Below are 21,093 nucleotides of genomic sequence, written 5' to 3'. Positions count from 1 at the left end.
TTGCAAAAAAATCGTTAAATTTCGATTAATAACAAAAAAAGTAAAAATGTCAGCAGCAATGAAATACCACCAAATGAAAGCTCTATTAGTGAGAAGAAAAGGAGGTAAAATTCATTTGGGTGGTAAGTTGCATGACCGAGCAATAAACGGTGAAAGTAGAGTAGGTCAGAAGTGTAAAAAGTGGCCTGGTCTTTCAGGGTGTTTAAGCACTGGGGGCTGAGGTGGTTAAATGTGTCAGCAATAGATGTCTTTGCTGTAATTACATGAATGTCTGCCAGACTGTTACCTACAGCAAATGGCACCAGTTATAGGATACAACAATACATGAATTGTAACACTGAGTATGCCGTTCATGTCATTACTTGCTTTGTACCACTAAACAGATTAAGGTCAGAATTCGGAAACACTTGTCTGACATCCCACATTACAAAACACGGAATGTTTCAGCGGCCACGTTCCACTGTTCACAAAGGCAGTATTACTGCATCTGTAGTGCAGGGGGTGGAAAGGGTTTCTTTACCTATTAGAGGGGCAACCACAGACAGAAGCTCCTAAGTAGAGAAGCCTTCTGGATGTTCAGATTAGGGACTTGTGTTCCAGGTGGTCCGAATAGAAAATATGATCGCGTTCTTCAGTATAAATGATTGTTTTTATGAAACTTGGATCCCTTCTGGATCATTGCATCTTTATTCCACCCCTGTTTTCAGCACTGGTTTTTCTTTTGTCGGAGGAACAGGTGTTGGGAATCATTTGAATATATGTGATCATACCCTGGTCTATAAGAAGTGGATTTGCTTTAGTTTTAATGTCATGATGAAGGACCAACATGTCTAGGGTCCGAAACACGTAGACTACACTGATCTGCTATAAACAAAGAATTCTTTTAATGGGAAGCTGGATCTGCTGCTTTTTGGGGATTTGTCTGACCTTGTCCAGGTGCCTCCCTTAACAGACTACACAGGTGAGCGCTGCAGTGTTTGCTTTGTCTTTGTACCAGAAACATGTTACAAATAGACTGAAAGGTGCTGAGAAACACTTCAGAAAATAAAGTGCCCTAATCACCATGAAACATCTTAAAGATATCCCATTATATGACTTATGGAACCCTTTTCCACTGGTTTATACTGAGTTTTCTATCCCATAGACATAACCATTATTCCTACAATAGTCAGTTATGTACACCTTTGCAACCAATGCATCTTATATTATTTTTTTTTATTACATTTTTGGTGAAAAATGAGAAATCAGCCATCACTTGGTATTTATGTGTGTTCCGGTTACTACATATTTTCCACATTGCAGCAGCACATGGCTGCTATCTCCATGACTCCAGTGAGCTGTATAGCAATTACCTCTCATTACACAAGATGTCAGTGGGTGGTGCACACAACTAAGCCCCTCCCACAGTGATGAAAACGTGGGAGGACATTGAAACCGAGAGACATAAACCTCATTTTAAAGGTGTTGTCGGTACAGATATTGAAGACCTATGCTCAGGACAGATCATTGAAATAAATGGGTCTGCACCCATTCCGCAAAATTGCAGTACGGATACAGAGCCAGAAATGCGATCCTGTGAATGCTCTGTACACTGTATAGTTTCCAGCACCGCAGCCGCCCGGTACAGATATTGCTGACCTATCCTGTATCTGTACCCCAGACAACTTCATCCAAACGTCATCATTACTGGTGTCCTGTTAGCACCCTGCAGGGGGTGGTCACGCTGTCTACATATACAGGATTTCTTACGCTGACTCTGAAGTGACTCAGGACAGCACTAATCCTCATCTGCGGACTAGTAGAGCAGAGAATCTTTGTAATGGCACTATTAAAACTTTGGGGGCATGGACCTGGAGTGATCCTTTAACCACTTGCCATCTGGGCCATTTGCCCCCTTCCTGACCAGGCCTAATTTTGCAAAACTGACATATCTCACTTTATGTGGTAATAACTTTGGAACGCCTTTATTTATCCAAGTCATTCAGAGATTGTTTTCTCGTGACACATTGTACTTCATGATAGTCATAAATTTGAGTCAAAATATTTCACCTTTTATTTATGAAAAAAAACCAAATTTACCCAAAAATTAGAAAAATTCGCACTTTTCTAAATTTCAATTTCTCTGCTTTTAAAACAGAAAGTGATACCTCATAAAATATTTATTACTTAACATTCCCCATATGTCTACTTTATGTTGGCATCATTTTGGAAATGTCATTTTATTTTTTTAGGACGTTAGAAGGCTTAGAAGTTTAGAAGCAATTCTTCAAATTTTTAAGAAAATTGCCAAAACCCACTTTTTAAGGACCAGTTCAGGTCTGAAGTCACTTTGTGGGGCCTACATAGTGGATACCCCCATAAATGACTCCATTGTAGAAACTACACCCCTCAAGGTATTCAAAACCGATTTTACAAACTTTGTTAACCCTTTAGGCGTTCCACAAGAATTAAAGGAAAATGAAGTTTAAATTTTTAAATTTCACTTTTTTGGCAGATTTTCCATTTTAATCAATTTTTTTCTTTAACACATCGATGGTTAACAGCCAAACAAAACTCAATATTTATTACCCAGATTCTGCGGTTTACAGAAACACCCCACATGTGGTCATAAACTGCTGTATGGGTACACGGCAGGGCGCAGAAGAAAAGGAACTCCACATGGTTTTTAGATGCCATGTCCCATTTGAAGCCCCCTGATGCACCCTTACAGTAGAAACTCCCAAGAAGTGACCCCATTTTGGAAACTAGGGGATAAGGTGCCAGTTTTATTAGTACTATTTTTGGGTACATATGACTTTTTGATCATTCATTATAACACTTTATGGGGCAAGGTGACCAAAAAATTGGTTGTTTTAGCACAGTTTCTATTTATTTATTTTTACAGCGTTCACCCGAGGGGTTCGGTTAAGTGACATTTTTATAGAGCAGATTGTTACGGACGTGGCGATACCTAATATGTATACTTTTTCTCATTTATTAAAGTTTTACACAATAATAGCATTTTTGAAACAAAAAAATTATGTTTTAATGTGTCCATGTTCTGAGAGCTATAGTTTTTTTATTTTTTGAGAGATTTTCTTATGTAGGGGCTCATTTTTTGCGGGATGAGGTGACGGTTTTATTGGTACTATTTTGTAGGACATACGCGTTTTTGATCACTTAGTGTTGCACCTTTTGTGATGCAAGGTGACAAAAATTGCTTGTTTTGACACAGTTTTTTTTTTTTTTTTTACGGTGTTCACCCGAGGGGTTAGGTCATGTGATATTTTTATAGAGCTGTTTTTTACGGACGCGGCAATACCTAATATGTATACTTTTTTTTTATTTGTTTCACTTTAACACAATAATAGCATTTTTGAAACCAAAAAAATTATGTTTTAGTGTCTCCATGTTCTAAGAGCTATAGTTTTTTTATTTTTTGAGAGATTTTCTTATGTAGGGGCTCATTTTTTGCGGGATGAGGTGACGGTTTTATTGGTACTATTTTGTGGGACATACGCGTTTTTGATCACTTGGTGTTGCACCTTTTGTGATGCAAGGGGACAAAAATTGCTTGTTTTGACACAGTTTTTTTTTTTTTACGGTGTTCACCCGAGGGGTTAGGTCATGTGATATTTTTATAGAGCTGTTTTTTACGGACGCGGCAATACCAAATATGTCTATTTTATTTTATTTTTTCTATTTTAAATTTAATTTTTTTTTATTCCTTACTTGGGAACTTTTTTTTTTTTTACATGTGAAACTTTTTTTATTTTATTTTTTCAACCCTTTATTTTTTTTATTTTATTTTACACTTTTCGTCCCCCATAAGGTCATACAAGACCTCTGGGGGACATTTGCTTCACTTTTTCTTTTTTTTTTCACTATTGATTTCTCCTGTAACTCGGGCTGACATAGTAGCCCCAGTTACAGGACAAATGCACTCCCCACATCCCCAGAGAGGCTGTACAGCAGCAATCCAGCGCTGTACAGCCTCACAGCAGGGCTGATCGAGGTCTCTGAGAGACCTCACACAGCTCCTGCACACTCTGGTCCCGGCGGTCACATGACCGTCGGGCCGGAACAGGAAGCGCACAGCGCTTCCTTCTCTGCAGACACAGCGCTCGGTGAGCGCTGTGTCTGCAGCGATCTAGAAGGCAGGGACACCTGGGCACTGTCCCTGCCTTGTCTTAGGGTTGCCCTGCTGTCACTGACAGCGGGCAACCCGATCAGCAGCTGCACGATTAGCGTGCAGCTGCACTTTCTGAAAAGACGTTCTGGAACGGCTGTTATGCAGACCTATGCTTCTCCATGGTAACAGACAGCAAACACACCGTGTAGTCTGATCCTGCGGTCATACACCCTATTATCTCAGGGACAGATGAAGTATAAAAGGAGCAGTTGTTGACTGTTACAATGAGACCTTTTATAGGAATAGAAACAAACAATAGGACATTTTTAATTAAAACTTGCATCATTTTTATCAGTTAAAGGGGTTTTCAGGGATGTTTTACACTGATGATCTATCCTCTTAAGGCTACTTTCACACTAGCGTTCGGAGCGGGTCCGTCTGATGTTTCATCAGACGGATCCGCTCCTATAATGCAGACGTTTGCATTCGTTCAGAACGGATCCGTCTGCATTATAACTTAGAAAAATTTCTAAGTGTGAAAGTTGTCTGAACGGATCCGTTCAGACTTTACATTGAAAGTCAATGGGGAACGGATCCGCTTGAAGATTGAGCCATATAGTGTCATCTTCAAGCGGATCCGTCCCCATTGACTTCCATTATAAGTCTGGACGGATCCGCTCGCCTCCGCACGGCCAGGCGGACACCCGAACGCTGCAAGCAGCGTTCAGGTGTCCGCTCACTGAGCGGAGCGGAGGCTGAACGCTGGCAGGCGGATGCATTCTCAGTGGATCCGCCTCCACTGAGAATGCATTAGGGCCGGACGGATGCGTTCGGGGCCGCTCGTGAGCCCCTTCAAACGGAGCTCACGAGCGGACACCTGAACGCAGGTGTGAAAGTAGCCTTATAGGTCATCAGTATCTGATCGGTGGGGGTGCAACACCTGGGACCCCCACCAATCAGCTGTTTTAGAAGGCAACTGTACTCCTGTGAGCGCCGCAGCCTTGTCCCTGCCCACCAAGCGCAGAGATATAGCGGCTGTGCATAGTATTGGAACTTCTATGGGGCTGAGCTACTCCTAGGCCACGTGACGTCACCTATACAGAGGACAGGTCATCAGTGTAAAACTCCTGAAAAAAAACTTTTAAAGGGTTTCTACTCCAATTTCAGAAATGCCATACACTGACATGTAATGGAATAAGAAAGACTTAGGCTGCGTTCACACGGGCGAGATCTCCGCGCGGGTGCAATGCGGTAGGTGAACGCATTGCACCCGCACTGAATCCCGACCCATTCATTTCTATGGGGCTGTTCAGATGAGCGATGATTTTCACGCATCACTTATGCGTTGCGTGAAAATCGCAGCATGCTCTATCTTCTGCGTTTTTCACGCAACGCAGGCCCCATAGAAGTGAATGGGGTTGCGTGAAAATCGCAAGCATCCGCAAGCAAGTGCGGATGCGGTGCGATTTTCACGCATGGTTGCTAGGTGACAGTCTATAAACTGTATTATTTTCCCTTATAACATGGTTATAAGGGAAAATAATAGCATTCTGAATACAGAATGCATAGTAGGTGATCAATTGAGGGTTAAAAAAAAATATTAAAATTAACTCACCTTCTCCTCTTGTTCGTGTAGCTCCCTGTCTCTTCTTTACTTCTCAAAAGATGAACTATCGGCTAAAAGACCTTTGGTGACGTCAGATCACATGCTCCAATCACATGGTACATCACCGCGGTGATGGACCATGTGATTGGAGCATGTGATCTGACGTCACCAAAGGTCCTTTAGCCCATAGTTCATCTTTTAAAGAACTAAAGACCGGGAGAGCTACGCGAACAAGAGGAGAAGGTGAGTTAATTTTTTTTTTTTTTTTTTTTTTTTTTAACCCTCAATTGATCACCTACTAAGCACTCTGTTTTCAGAATGCTATTATTTTCCCTTATAACCATGTTATAAGGGAAAATAATACAATCTACACAACACCGAACCCAAACCTGAACTTCTGTGAAGAAGTTCGGGTCTGGGTACCACAGTCGTTTTTTTATCACGCGCGTGCAAAACACATTGCACCCGCGCGATAAAAACTGAACATCGGAGCGCAATCGCAGTCAAAACTGACTGCAATTGCATTCCTACTCGCGCGGGTTTGCCGCAACACACCGGGACGCATCCCGAACTAATCCGGACACGCTCGTGTGAACCCAGCCTAAGACGTTACAGGGCTTACCTGAGCATGCAGATAGAAACTCCCATGTGTAACACATATAATCTGTCCTGTGCTTCTGCGCAGTAGATGATGCAGCCGACATATTTGGACACCATGGGCACCTATGATTTGCTTACATACAGTACAATACCCATGAGCAATGGTGGTTACTTCACGGTGAGAGCAACCCTGAAGCGTTTTAGCATTACTTTTATGTCAGTGTATGGCATTGCTGTAATTTTTAGCAGACAGCGGACAACCCCTTTCAGGTATATATGGACAATTAACCAAAAATAGCTGACAAGGTAGGCACAAATTTTTAAGGGGTTGTCCAGCTTTAAAGCGAACCTGTCACCATGATTTTGCGCATAGAGCTGGGGACATGGGCTGCTAGATGGCCACTAGAACATCTGCAGTACCCAGGTCCCATAGCTCTCTGCACTTTTATTGTGTTAAAAAACCGTTTTGAGTGATATGCAAATTACCTGATATGAGTCCTGTAGCCGGAGATGAGTCAAGCGGAAAGGAGCCCAGCACCGCCCCGCGTCCTCCGAATCTCCTCCTTGCCGGCTGACGTCACAGAGCTGGAGCGCTGAAATCTCGCGATGCGCGAGCTAGCGCATGCGTAGTTCGTTCCCTGTGCTGATGCCAGCACAGGGAATGAACATGATGCCGACACTGCGCATGCGCTAGCTCGCGCATCGCGAGATTTCGGCGCTCCAGCTCTGTGACGTCAGCCGGCAAGGAGGAGATTCGGAGGACGCGGGGCGGTGCTGGGCTCCTTGACGCTTGACTCATCTCCGGCTACAGGACTCATATCAGGTAATTTGCATATCACTCAAAACGGTTTTTTAACACAATAAAAGTGCAGAGAGCTATGGGACCTGGGTACTGCAGATGTGCTAGTGGCCATCTAGCAGCCCATGTCCCCAGCTCTTTGCGCAAAATCATGGTGACAGGTTCGCTTTAAATCAATTTTCGCTAGACCCCCGTCCTTCAGACCTGTAGAGGAAAGGATACGTACATGCTCCACGTTGCTGAGTTTTGGCTTCTTTGGTTCACCACGCTCCGCCCCCCAGCTTGTCCTGAATGTAGAAGGGTCACGTGCAGCGCAGCCAGTAATTGGCCAGAGTGGCCATGTGTCACTGGATCGCATGCCGCTAGGGGGACACAACACAACTGTGGTCAGTCATTGGCTGCAGCGAAGCACACAAGACCCCATCCATTCCTGAAGCGGACAAGCAGGAAACCAGAGCGCAGCGAACCGAATGAGCCGAAACCCGGTAGCAGGAACCAGGTAAGTATCCTTTCCACCACAGGTCCGGGGGCTGAGACTGGCAAAAATTGTTTTAAAGCTGAACCATACCTGTTATCCAGAAACAGCTCCATTCCTGTCTATGAGCTACATCTGCTAAGCCCCAGTAGCCTACAGACAAGAATATCGCTGTTTCTGGGACAAAAAAGAGATTCAATAAGCTAAAGATGATGTACCCTATGTCGGTATTTTATGATTCTGTACAACGTAAATGGACTTATCAGTTTAACTGCATATACATATGGTTAGAAACATACAAAGGTTGGATTTATGTCATTTTCCATTATCAATCTGTATTTTTTTTACAAGAATATGCTAGCCAATCTTATGCTTATGCAGTACAGTGTATTATACTGTTAGTGCTATACTGAGAGGCACCAGCAGGTACTCCTAATACACATATACTGAAGGCAGGCCTGGGGCCTTCATTAGGCCCCAGGCTGTCATGCGGAGTCTTTGGCAACCCATAATCTCTTTTTCAGGGGTGCCGATGGTTCACAGAGGGAGCCCCGTTCCTCTAAACTACTTAGATGGCGCAGTCGCTATTGACCAGGGCATCTAAGGGGTTAAACAGCCTGGATCATTGCTTCTTCTGATCTGGGCTGCTAGGGCAGGAGCCCAGGTCTCACGTGAGAGCTGAGCCCCCACTCTCTGCTGCACAGGAGAGCTGAGCAGCGCTGCGACTAGGGCTTAGCTTAAAGGGGTTATCCCATCTTAGACAATGGGGGCATATCGCTAGAATATGCCCCCATTGTCTGATAGGTGTGGGTCCCACCTCTGGGACCCGCACCTAAAAGGAGAACGGAGCAGAGAAGCTTGAGGAGGGCGCACTGCGCATGCACAGCCACCCTCCATTCATTTCTATGGAGCCGCCGAAAATAGCTGAGAGCTGGCTCAGGTGTGCTCCCATTCACTTCAATGGGAGAGGCGGGGAGCTGCGCCTGGTGGTGGACGGACCCCGGGAAATCCGGGGTCCTCCAGCCACAACTCTCCACAGCTCCGTTCTCCTTGTAGGTGCGGGTCCCACATCTATCAGACAATGGGGGCATATCCTAGCGATATGCCCCTATTGTCTAAGATGGCATAACCCCTTTAAGGCCTGTTAGTGAATGCCGTAAAAAAGCAGCGGTCACTAACAGGTTAAAAAAAATACTGCCGTTTTTGCAGTGGCCACTAAGCTTAATAATAAACAGCACTAATTGGCCTGTGCAGATCACTTTTTTGTAGTTATATCCTTATAATTACAGGCGGGATTAGAATGACAGATATGACTTACACATAGATAACACAGGATCCACCATTCACAACAGGTGATATCACAGCTTATCAGCTCCCTCCTGACCTCTGCACAGGTCACAGAGAATGCCTAGAAAACGCTCCTCAAAGAATCAGCTTCTGTCCATTGTGCCTATGGACCATGGGGCTAATGTAAAGCATATTTCTAAATGCTGTTAAGAACAGCTCAGGCAAGATGGTCACCCCCATAATCATGTTCAAGAAATAGAATTAAAAAAAACTGCAATCAGAAAATAAATATCATTTTAACTGGCAAAAAAAAAAAAAATGGTGGCACCTTCCCTTTAAGCTACATTCTTATCAAACTGCTAAGAACTTAGCTGTGATGAGCATTTCTAAGGCTACTTTCACACTGCCATTTCTGGGTCCGCCTGTGAGATCCGTTTCAGGGCTCTCACAAGCGGTCCAAAATGGATCAGTTTAGCCCCAATGCATTCTGTTTGGATAAGGATCCGTTCAGAATGCATCAGTTTGCCTCCGTTCAGCCTCCATTCCTCTCTGGAGGCTAGTGGAGTCGCTACAGGGGGGCGAGGGGGGGCAATTGCCCCCCCTATGTTATTCTTTGCCCCCCCGGGTGCCCCCCCGCTGATTCCCCAAAGGAGCTGCTCTGCCCAATGGCCGGTGAATACTAATGAGCGCTTCCATTATGGAAGCGCTCATTAGTACCGAAGGACCAGGAAGTGGTGAACGCTATGTACTTACCGCTTCCTGGTCCTTGGCTGTCGGCTGTGCAGGGCTGCGCACAGCGTGAGGGCGCTCTGTGACCTCACGCTGTGCGCGCCAGTTCAGAGCACAGTCGACTGAGGAGAAAGAAAATTGCAGGCGGCGTCCAGGAGCAGGAGAGGTAAGTGTTTTTTTATTTTATAAAAAATGAGGCTTCTGGGGGCATAATAAGGGCTAATGAGAGGCATAATGGGGGCTAATTAGACTATTAGAAGCTTAATGGGGCTAATGAGGCATCATGGGGGCTAATGAGAGGCATCATGGGGGCTAATGAGAGGCACCATGGGGGCTAATTAGACTATTAGAGGCATAAATGGGGGCTAATGAGGCATATGGGAGCTAATGAGGCATATGGGGGCTAATAAGAGGAATAATGGGGGCCAATGAGGCATAAGGGCTTATAATGGGGGCTAACGAGGCATAAGGGCTGATATGGGGGCTAATGAGAGGCATGGGGGCTGATATGGGGGTGATAAGAGGCATAATAGGGGCTAATAAGAGGAATAATAGGGGCTAATGAGGCATAAGGGCTTATAATGGGGGCTAATGAGGCATAAGGGCTGATATGGGGGCTAATGAGGCATAAGGGCTGATATGGGGGCTAATGAGGCATAAGGGCTGATATGGGGGCTAATGAGGCATAAGGGCTGATATGGGAGTGATGAGAGGCATAATGAGGGCTAATGAGAGGAATAATGGGGGCTAATGAGGCATAAGGGCTTATAATGGGGCTAATGAGGCATAAGGGCTGATATGGGGGCTAATGAGGCATAAGGGCTGATATGGGGGCTAATGAGGCATAAGGGTTGATATGGGGGCTAATGAGAGGCGTGGGGGCTGATATGGGAGTGATGAGAGGCATAATGAGGGCTAATGAGAGGAATAATGGGGGCTAATGAGGCATAAGGGCTTATAATGGGGCTAATGAGGCATAAGGGCTGATATGGGGGCTAATGAGAGGCATGGGGGCTGATATGGGAGTGATGAGAGGCATAATGAGGGCTAATGAGAGGCATAATAACAGTGTCATCCACAGATGCCCCCATAACAGTGTGTCTTCCACAGATCCACCATAACAGTACGCCTGCGCACTGACGAGAGACAGAAAGAAGGGGAAAGAATCCGCGGAAGCAAGCAGAGGACGGCACAGCAGACGACTGAATAGCTTCTTTTGTAAGTAAATTGTTTTATTATAAATGTATCCCTGCATACCGCAATTCTCTCGTATTTTGTAATCTTATTTATATATACTTATTTTGTTTTTGCCCCCCCCATTTTTGACTGTGGTATCTTTGTGCCCCCCCTATATACAGGGAGTGCAGAATTATTAGGCAAGTTGTATTTTTGAGGATTAATTTTATTATTGAACAACAACCATGTTCTCAATGAACCCAAAAAACTCATTAATATCAAAGCTGAATATTTTTGGAAGTAGTTTTTAGTTTGTTTTTAGTTTTAGCTATTTTAGGGGGATATCTGTGTGTGTAGGTGACTATTACTGTGCATAATTATTAGGCAACTTAACAAAAAACAAATATATACCCATTTCAATTATTTATTTTTACCAGTGAAACCAATATAACATCTCAACATTCACAAATATACATTTCTGACATTCAAAAACAAAACAAAAACAAATCAGTGACCAATTTAGCCACCTTTCTTTGCAAGGACACTCAAAAGCCTGCCATCCATGGATTCTGTCAGTGTTTTGATCTGTTCACCATCAACATTGCGTGCAGCAGCAACCACAGCCTCCCAGACACTGTTCAGAGAGGTGTACTGTTTTCCCTCCTTGTAAATCTCACATTTGATGATGGACCACAGGTTCTCAATGGGGTTCAGATCAGGTGAACAAGGAGGCCATGTCATTAGATTTTCTTCTTTTATACCCTTTCTTGCCAGCCACGCTGTGGAGTACTTGGACGCGTGTGATGGAGCATTGTCCTGCATGAAAATCATGTTTTTCTTGAAGGATGCAGACTTCTTCCTGTACCACTGCTTGAAGAAGGTGTCTTCCAGAAACTGGCAGTAGGACTGGGAGTTGAACTTGACTCCATCCTCAACCCAAAAAGGCCCCACAAGCTCATCTTTGATGATACCAGCCCAAACCAGTACTCCACCTCCACCTTGCTGGTGTCTGAGTCGGACTGGAGCTCTCTGCCCTTTACCAATCCAGCCACGGGCCCATCCATCTGGCCCATCAAGACTCACTCTCATTTCATCAGTCCATAAAACCTTAGAAAAATCAGTCTTGAGATATTTCTTGGCCCAGTCTTGACGTTTCAGCTTGTGTGTCTTGTTCAGTGGTGGTCGTCTTTCAGCCTTTCTTCACTTGGCCATGTCTCTGAGTATTGCACACCTTGTGCTTTTGGGCACTCCAGTGATGTTGCAGCTCTGAAATATGGCCAAACTGGTGGCAAGTGGCATCTTGGCAGCTGCACGCTTGACTTTTCTCAGTTCATAGGCAGTTATTTTGCGCCTTGGTTTTTCCACACGCTTCTTGCGACCCTGTTGACTATTTTGAATGAAACGCTTGATTGTTCGATGATCACGCTTCAGAAACTTTGCAATTTTAAGAGTGCTGTATCCCTCTGCAAGATATCTCACTATTTTTGACTTTTCTGAGCCTGTCAAGTCCTTCTTTTGTGTCATGGTCTTACCTTCTTGCTGTTCTCCTTCGTTTGACATGTGCTGGCGGCCATCTTGGTTTCTGGGTTTCTTGTAGCCTTCCACCCTGCGGCTCCTCCTTCCCACTGGGAGGAGCTGGATGCCTAGCTCATATATATAGGAGGTCTGTGGCTTCAGTTCCTTGCTTGGTCCTCCTGTGTTCACATGCTTCTAAGACTGCTGCTGCTTCTGGTTCCTGATCCTGGTTTCGTCTGACTACCCTGCTGGTTCCTGATCCTGGCTTCGTCTGACTACCCTGCTGGTTCCTGATCCTGGCTTCGTCTGACTACCCTGCTGGTTCCTGATCCTGGCTTCGTCTGACTACCCTTCTGGTTCCTGATCTCTGGCCTCTCAAAAGACTCTGCTTCGGTTTCACCATTCGTTTGGACTTTTGCTTTACAGCTTTATTTTCAATAAAGCCTTCTTATTTTCACTTATCTCTTGTTGTACGTCTGGTTCATGGTTCCGTGACATTAGGACCAAGCCATGAGTTCTGAAGGTACAGTGCCATCCTCGCTACCCATGCTGGTTGCCAGACTTGATCAGCAGGATCACCTGTTGGGTCGGTTCGCTGTGGCGTTGCAAACCCTGCTTGAACGCACGGCTCATTTCGCTCCCGTTGCCGATGGGTCGGTTGTCGCTCCTACTGCCGCTCCGGTTGTTGCGCCAGAGTCTACCCCGACACCTGTTGTTGCGCCTGCGGTGTTTCGGGGTATGACCGGTTCTGCCCCTCTTCCACAGCGCTTTGGGGGAGAGCCAACTCAGTGCCGAGGTTTCCTTAACCAGGTGGGCATTTATTTCGAGTTGCTGCCACATGCCTTTCCTACTGAGAGATCAAAGGTGGGCTTCTTAATCTCGCTGCTCTCGGACAAGGCCTTGGCCTGGGCCAGCCCTTTATGGGAGAACAACAATCCGGTGGTTGCCGAGTTTTCCGGTTTTGTTGCTTCTCTTCGGAAGGTATTCGATGTGCCGGCTCGTGCTGCCTCTGCTGCGAAGCTCCTTATGTCCATCAGACAGCGTTCACGATCCGTAGCTGAATACGCCATTGAGTTTCGTACCCTGGCAGCAGAGGTGGGCTGGAATAATGAGGCTCTGGTCGCTGCTTTCTCTCATGGTCTCTCGGATGCCTTGAAGGATGAGGTTGCAGCTAAGGACCTACCAGTGGAGCTCGAGTCTCTTATTTCTTTCCTGATTTTGATTGACACCAGACTCAGGGAGAGACCTTCCTTTAAGGAGAGCCTGCGGAGGTCTTCTAACAGATTGGCGCCTACGTTTGCTGTCCCACACGTGCCTCCCTCTCCTCCCACGCCTCCTGGGGATGACTTGTCTGGGGGTGAACCCATGCAGCTGGGGTTTGCTCGCCTGTCCGAGGGGGAGAGGGTACTCCGGAGACGCGAGGGTCGATGCATGTACTGTGGTCTCGGTGGGCATTTTCGGTTGACATGTCCGAACTGTCCGGGAAACGCTCGTACCTGAGATCCTGTCAGGGGCAGATCTTGGGTGGAGTCTCCTCGTCCCCGGTTTCCCGTGTTGACAAACCACTGATCACTGTTGTCCTCTCCTGGGTCGGGGGCTCAACGACGACCCAGGCGTTGGTGGACTCTGGTGCTCGTGGTTTGTTCATTGATAGTGTGTTCGCTGCCGCCAATTCCATTCCTCTGCAGGCTCGAGGTTCCCCACTGGCTCTTGAGGCGATAGACGGCAGACCCCTTCTGTCGTCACACGTGACTCATGAGACCCTTCCAGTGGGGATAGCCATTAGTGCCGTTCACAGAGAGTCGGTCTGTCTCCAGGTTATTTCGTCTCCACACTACTCGGTGGTCTTGGGGTACCCCTGGCTCCAGAAGCATAATCCGACTTTCGATTGGAGATCGGCCGAGATCCTCTCGTGGTCACCGCAGTGTGGGGCTAGTTGCATCCATGGGTCTGTCAAGTTGCTGTGTACTTCCTCGGACTCTCTGTTGCCTCCTGAATACGAGGAGTACCGGGATGTATTCGATAAGGTGCGCGCGGTTGCCCTACCTCCGCACCGCCCATACGATTGTGCCATAGAGTTACAACCTGGTGCCGTTCCTCCTCGTGGCAAAGTCTATCCACTGTCGGTAGCGGAGAATGAGGCCATGGAGGAGTACGTGAGGGAGGCGCTTTCACGCGGACACATTCGCAAATCCTCGTCCCCGGCAGGGGCTGGATTTTTCTTTGTGAAAAAGAAGGGCGGTGAGTTGAGGCCTTGCATCGATTACAGGGGTCTCAATCGCATCACGATCAAGAACGCTTACCCGATACCCTTGATTTCCGAGCTGTTCGATCGCCTTAAAGGGGCCACGGTCTTTACCAAACTCGACCTGAGGGCGGCATATAACCTGGTAAGGATCAAGGCGGGCGATGAGTGGAAGACCGCGTTTAACACCAGGACCGGTCATTATGAATCCTTGGTTATGCCCTTTGGGTTGTGCAATGCGCCCGCAGTCTTTCAGGAATTCATCAACGATGTTTTCCGTGACCTGTTGCAGCAGTGTGTGGTGGTCTATTTGGATGACATCTTGGTATATTCTGAATCCATGGAGGCCCACATTCTGGATGTCAGACGAGTGTTGCAACGGTTACGAGAGAACAAGCTGTTCGGTAAGCTTGAGAAATGCGAATTTCATCGATCCCAGGTAACCTTCTTAGGTTACATCATTTCCGCTGAGGGGTTCTCCATGGATCCTGAGAAGGTTTCGGCTGTCTTACAGTGGCCCCAGCCCAGTGGTCTTCGTTCCCTGCAGCGCTTTTTGGGCTTCGCCAATTATTATCGGAAGTTCATCAGGGACTTTTCCATGCTGGCCAAGCCTCTCACGGATCTGACCAGGAAGGGCAGTAATTCCCAGGTCTGGCCGCTCGAGGCCATCCGAGCTTTTGAGGCCCTAAAGTCCGCTTTTGTGTCGGCTCCGATTCTGTCGCATCCCAACCCTGGGTTGCCCTTTGTCCTCGAGGTGGACGCGTCTGAGACGGGAGTAGGCGCCCTTCTGTCTCAGCGTAGAACACCAGAGGGTCCTCTGCTTCCTTGTGGGTTTTACTCCCGGAAACTGTCTTCCGCGGAGTGCAACTATCAGATTGGTGACAGGGAGTTATTGGCCATCGTGCAGGCCCTTAAAGAATGGAGGCACTTGCTCGAGGGTTCGGTGGTTCCGGTTCTCATCCTGACGGACCATAAGAATCTGACCTACCTTTCTGAGGCCAAGAGATTGACACCACGTCAGGCCAGATGGGCTCTGTTCTTGTCACGTTTTAATTACGTGGTCTCCTACCTACCCGGTTCCAAGAACATCAGGGCGGATGCCCTATCACGGCAGTACTCCGAGCTGTCCAGGGAGGAGTCGATTCCGACTTCGGTCATACCTCCGAATCAGATCCTGGCCGCCATTCGCACCAGCCTGACCTCTCCCCTGGGTGAGCAGATTTTGGCGGCTCAATCTGGTGCTCCCTCTGGGAGACCCAACGGCAGATGTTTTGTGCCTGAGGAGTTGCGCACTCGGTTGTTGCGAACCTACCATAACTCCAAGACCGCGGGGCATCCTGGAAAGAATCAGCTGTCCTGGGCTGTTTCACGTCTGTTCTGGTGGCCTTCCCTACGTTCCGACATCGCCGCATATGTAGCGGCATGCTCCGTTTGTGCCCAGAGTAAGTCCCCTCGGCACCTTCCGTTGGGCCTTCTGCAACCCATAGCCACCGGGGAGCGCCCATGGTCACACCTGGGGATGGATTTCATTGTGGACCTCCCTGCATCCCGAGGCCATACGGTCATTCTCATGATTGTGGATCGGTTTTCCAAAATGTGCCACTGTGTTCCTCTCAAGAAGTTACCCTCTGCACAAGAGTTGGCCACGATTTTTGCCAGGGAGGTCTTCCGGTTGCACGGTTTGCCCAAGGAGATTGTGTCGGATCGGGGGAGTCAGTTTGTGTCCAGGTTCTGGCGCGCCTTTTGCTCCCAGTTGGGGATTCATCTCTCCTTCTCCTCGGCCTACCACCCTCAGTCCAATGGGGCCGCAGAACGATCCAATCAGGCCTTGGAGCAATTCCTTCGTTGCTATGTCTCCGATCACCAAGACAATTGGGTTGACCTTCTGCCTTGGGCTGAGTTTGCCAGGAACACGGCGGTGAACTCTTCCTCTGGGACGTCTCCCTTCATGGCCAATTATGGGTTCCAACCTGCCGTGTTAACGGAGGTATTCTCTCCCCAGGATATTCCGGCGGTGGAGGATCACCTTTCCGTCCTACGTGCTTCTTGGGTACAGATCCAGAAGTCCCTTGAGGCCTCTGCGCAGCGCCAGAGACTCCGGGCTGATCGCAGACGAGCGCCTGCTCCTTCCTACCAGGTCGGAGACCGTGTATGGTTGTCCACCCGCAACCTCAACCTTCGAGTGCCCACTCCCAAGCTGGCGCCTCGCTTTGTTGGTCCCTTCCGAGTGCTTCGCAGGGTAAACCCGGTAGCCTATGCCCTTGCGCTTCCTCCTGGCATGCGGATCTCTAACGTGTTTCATGTCTCCCTGTTGAAGCCACTGGTGTGTAATCGTTTCACTTCCTCGGTTCCTCGGCCTCGTCCGGTCCGAGTGGGCAATCATGAGGAGTATGAGGTGAGCAATATCCTGGACTCACGCCTGGTCCGCGGTCGGGTGCAGTTTTTGGTCCATTGGCGTGGTTATGGTCCAGAGGAGCGTTCCTGGGTTCCCTCCGCAGATGTCCATGCTCCTGCCTTGCTCCGAGCCTTCCACGCACGCTTCCCTCAGAAACCGTTTTTTGCTCCGCGGAGGAGGGGCCCTTGAGGGGGAGGTACTGTCATGGTCTTACCTTCTTGCTGTTCTCCTTCGTTTGACATGTGCTGGCGGCCATCTTGGTTTCTGGGTTTCTTGTAGCCTTCCACCCTGCGGCTCCTCCTTCCCACTGGGAGGAGCTGGATGCCTAGCTCATATATATAGGAGGTCTGTGGCTTCAGTTCCTTGCTTGGTCCTCCTGTGTTCACATGCTTCTAAGACTGCTGCTGCTTCTGGTTCCTGATCCTGGTTTCGTCTGACTACCCTGCTGGTTCCTGATCCTGGCTTCGTCTGACTACCCTGCTGGTTCCTGATCCTGGCTTCGTCTGACTACCCTTCTGGTTCCTGATCTCTGGCCTCTCAAAGACTCTGCTTCGGTTTCACCATTCGTTTGGACTTTTGCTTTACAGCTTTATTTTCAATAAAGCCTTCTTATTTTCACTTATCTCTTGTTGTACGTCTGGTTCATGGTTCCGTGACATTTTGACCCATTTTGCCAAAGGAAAGGAAGTTGCCTAATAATTATGCACATCTAATATAGGGTGTTGATGTCATTAGACCACACCCCTTCTCATTACAGAGATGCACATCACCTAATATGCCTAATTGGTAGTAGGCTTTCGAGCCTATACAGCTTGGAGTAAGACAACATGCATAAAGAGGATGATGTGGTCAAAATACTCATTTGCCTAATAATTCTGCACGCAGTGTATTGTTCCTAGAGTCGCCACTGCTGGAGGCGGACACCAAAAAGCTGCTTGCAACATTTTGATGTCCGCCTGACGATGCGGAGCCAAACGGATCCCTCCTGACTTACAATGTAAGTCAATGGGGACAGATCCGTTTTCACTGACACAATATGGTGCAATTGAAAACGGATCCGCCTCCTATTGACTTTCAGTGTAAGTCAAAACGGATCCGTTAACATTATCATGAACCAAAAAAAAATGCAAACGGATTCGTTCTGAATGGATACCAGCGTTTGCATTATAGGTGCGGATCTGTCTGTGCAGATACCAGACGGATCCGCACCTAACGCAGGTGTGAAAGTAGCCTAAGCTGTTAGAAAAGTACAGATAAGACCTCATGCACATGAATGTACTTTGTTTCCATGTCTGTTCCGTTTTGTTTTTTTTACAGATAGGATGTGGACCCATTTATTTTAATGGGTCCGCAAAAAATGTGGACAGCACACCGTGTGCTCTCCACATCCGTATGTCCGTTCCGTAGCCCCGCAAAAAATATATGCATGTCTTATTCTTGTCCGTTTTGTGGACAAGGATAGGCATTGTTACAATGGATCCGCAAAAAAAAAAGAATGCAACACGGATGTCACATGGACGTCATCTGTATTTTTGGTGGATCCGCATTTTGCGGACTGCAAAATACATACGGTCATGTGCATGTAGCCTAAGGGCTACAGATCGAGCCATCAGAGCAGCTTTCTGACAGATTCACTGTGTAAGCAGAAAGCAACAGTCTGCAGATGAACTGAAAGTGAAAGCTACAGAGGGAAAACGTGAAGATTTTTTTATAAAGACCACTGAAAAATAATTATTTCTAGGCCAAAGTGAGTTAAAAGAAATAATTTAAAAAAAATTGTCACCAGAGGTAAACTGGTAAAATCATCCATTCAATAAACTGTATATCGTCTGTGCGTTGCAGCAAGCATATCAAATTAACCCTACATTTTATATAATTCCACTTACCGGTAAGTATAGGGGCCAATTTCATCTACCACAGGCTTCTCTCCATCCAGGACCTCCAGTGGGTTAGTTACGTTAAAAAAATAGAATTGCATGTAGATTGGAGGAGGGGGGTTTACCCAGTTATTGAAGACCTCGGTCCCATTCTTTAATACTGTAGCCTGGAATAAAATGTATAGAATTACAAAACATGTCATACATGTAAGTGATCTGGTAGAAAATACAGTTCAGCTGTATGGTCCAGGGTGTGAAAGGTTCTACTGAAACCAGGAGAGGCCGTGGCAGATCTTTCTCTAGGGTGACAGTGAGGCCACAGGTCTACAGGTATCGTCAAATTAGCAACCCTGTGCCATGTATCGCCCCCTCAGGCCCTGATCGAAACCCAAGATACCAATTTTACCCAAACTGGTCCTTTGATGAAGGTCCTTACACTTTTAGGCTTATTGCACACGAAGGTGTGCGCTCCGTAGCCGTATTGCGGACCCACCATTCCGTGGGCATTCCGCATCACGGATGCGGACCCATTCACTTCAATGGGTCCGCAAATCCGGAGATGCAGAATGGAAGCATGGAATGGAACCCTACGGGAGAACTACGGAGTGCTTCCGTTGGGTTTCGTTCCGTACTTCCGTTCTGCAAAAAGATAGGACATGTTCTATCTTTTTGCGGAACGGCCGGATCGTGGACCCATTAAAATGAATGGGTCCACGATCTGCTGCGGCTGCCCCACGGTGGGTGTTCGTGCATTGCGGCCCGCAATTTGTGGGCGCAGCACGGCCAAGGGCCGCACACGTTCGCAAGTCTGCCCCCAAGTATCCGTACGCCAGAATTGTATCCTCGGAAATGAAATAATGGCACGTTCTGATGCCTCATCACTCACATCAACCCTAGGCACTGAACGGGTGAAATCCGTGGAATCAGCATGCTGTGGATCTGAAAATCTGCCCCATGCCATGGCGCGGTTTCTGCCGTGGGCTTTCATGCAGACCCGCTCTAGGTTTAGCGCCACTGAATAGAGCAGGCTCCTCCTATTGCGTTGTGACGGTACCAGCACCAAGAATGGACCCGCACATTCTTGGCGCGGTCTTGAAAAAACGAATGACAAAAACCCTTGGCCGCATAAACTGCACACTGGCGAGGTGGTTTCAGCGCAGATTGGGTCCGGTTTTCGATACAGAATCTGCACTGACAATCTGAACAGATCTTGAGACCTACATCAAATCCAAACCAAAAATCGCAAGTAAAAAACGCTGCTTAGGTCCGGAAACGCACAGAAAACCACACAGAAATCTGCATAGATTTTGTTAGTAAACTTGCACCCCTGTACAGCTACCCTCAAGCTTAGCCTGGGGAAGACCTTGAATTTTGGGGTTTCTTGTAGTTGCCCTAATGTCAAGGAATTTTACAGGGTCTTGGGAGAAGTGACAAAGTAGAATACAGTGTATGAGGCAGATACCGACCTTCTTCACCTGTCCCTCCACAGTCTCCATGAAGGTGTGCGCCAGCAGCAGCACCACACTGACAATGAGCAGCAGCAGAGACAGCGCGCCGCAGGAGTACATGGCCCAGCGCGCCATAGCCTCCGCACTGGTCCCAGCAGGAGCGACACCCGGTGACAGCAGGCGACTTCAGTCCTGTGAGGGCACAGCAGCACTACATGCTACTCGCCAGGACTGTGCTGTTTACAGGCTGGAGGTCACGCCTCGCCCAATAGCAGCGTCCGCCCAGTCTCCGTGTAATATGGTGTCAGGCCTATTTCACTTTCATATTCCCAGCTTCGTGGAGCTTCTTTCCCCCCTCAGGGCGCAGGACAATGACGCCTGCTTCTATGTGGAGCCGAGCTTGGAGGCTGCACACGGTTACTGGCAGACAGCAGCTCAGGAGGACGTTATTAGAAGTCATTGAGTTCCTAGCACTGCCAGCTAGAATGCCACACTGATACCAGTCTCTTCCACTGCCCCCCCCCCCCACCAGGTTGCCTGACCAGCCATGATTCTTCATGGCCTCTTCCTGTGTCAGTCACAGACCCACCATTTCCAGAGCCAACCGTCCTGTCACCCTGTACAACAAAAAAGGAGAACTTGTGCCGGACGGAGGACCAGGAGTCTAAAATCCGGACGTCTGGCCACCCTGACACCGGGCGTCATTTACAACCGCGTCCTTCCTACCACACTGTGGTCTTCCTCATCCCTGTCCTTACACATGGATGCAAATGACACCCTTCAACTTTAATAAAAACATCCTTAACCTCTAATAAATGATGACAAACACT

General features: G+C 47.6%; 1 protein-coding gene across 2 annotated transcripts in view; it reads right to left on the bottom strand.

Annotated features, from left to right (window-relative positions):
- Positions 1–20,601, bottom strand: part of SCARB2 (scavenger receptor class B member 2) — an 81,171-nt gene extending 60,570 nt beyond the window's left edge. Inside the window, exons 1-2 of one of the 2 annotated variants that reach the window (XM_040417959.1) lie at positions 20,282–20,601; positions 18,825–18,982 (exon numbers count right to left, since the gene is read on the bottom strand). In XM_040417959.1, coding sequence (XP_040273893.1) covers positions 18,825–18,982; positions 20,282–20,398 — 275 coding nt within the window. In that variant the 5' untranslated portion in view covers positions 20,399–20,601. The remainder of the gene's footprint in view (positions 1–18,824; positions 18,983–20,281) is intronic. The other variant, XM_040417958.1, reaches the window with a different exon arrangement.
- Positions 20,602–21,093: the final 492 nt, after the last annotated feature.

This window comes from Bufo bufo, chromosome 2 (assembly GCF_905171765.1).
Source record: "Bufo bufo chromosome 2, aBufBuf1.1, whole genome shotgun sequence".
NCBI lineage: Eukaryota > Metazoa > Chordata > Amphibia > Anura > Bufonidae > Bufo > Bufo bufo.
The sequence above is the reverse complement of the archived record's forward strand: the minus strand, read 5'-3'. Positions and strand labels throughout refer to the sequence as shown.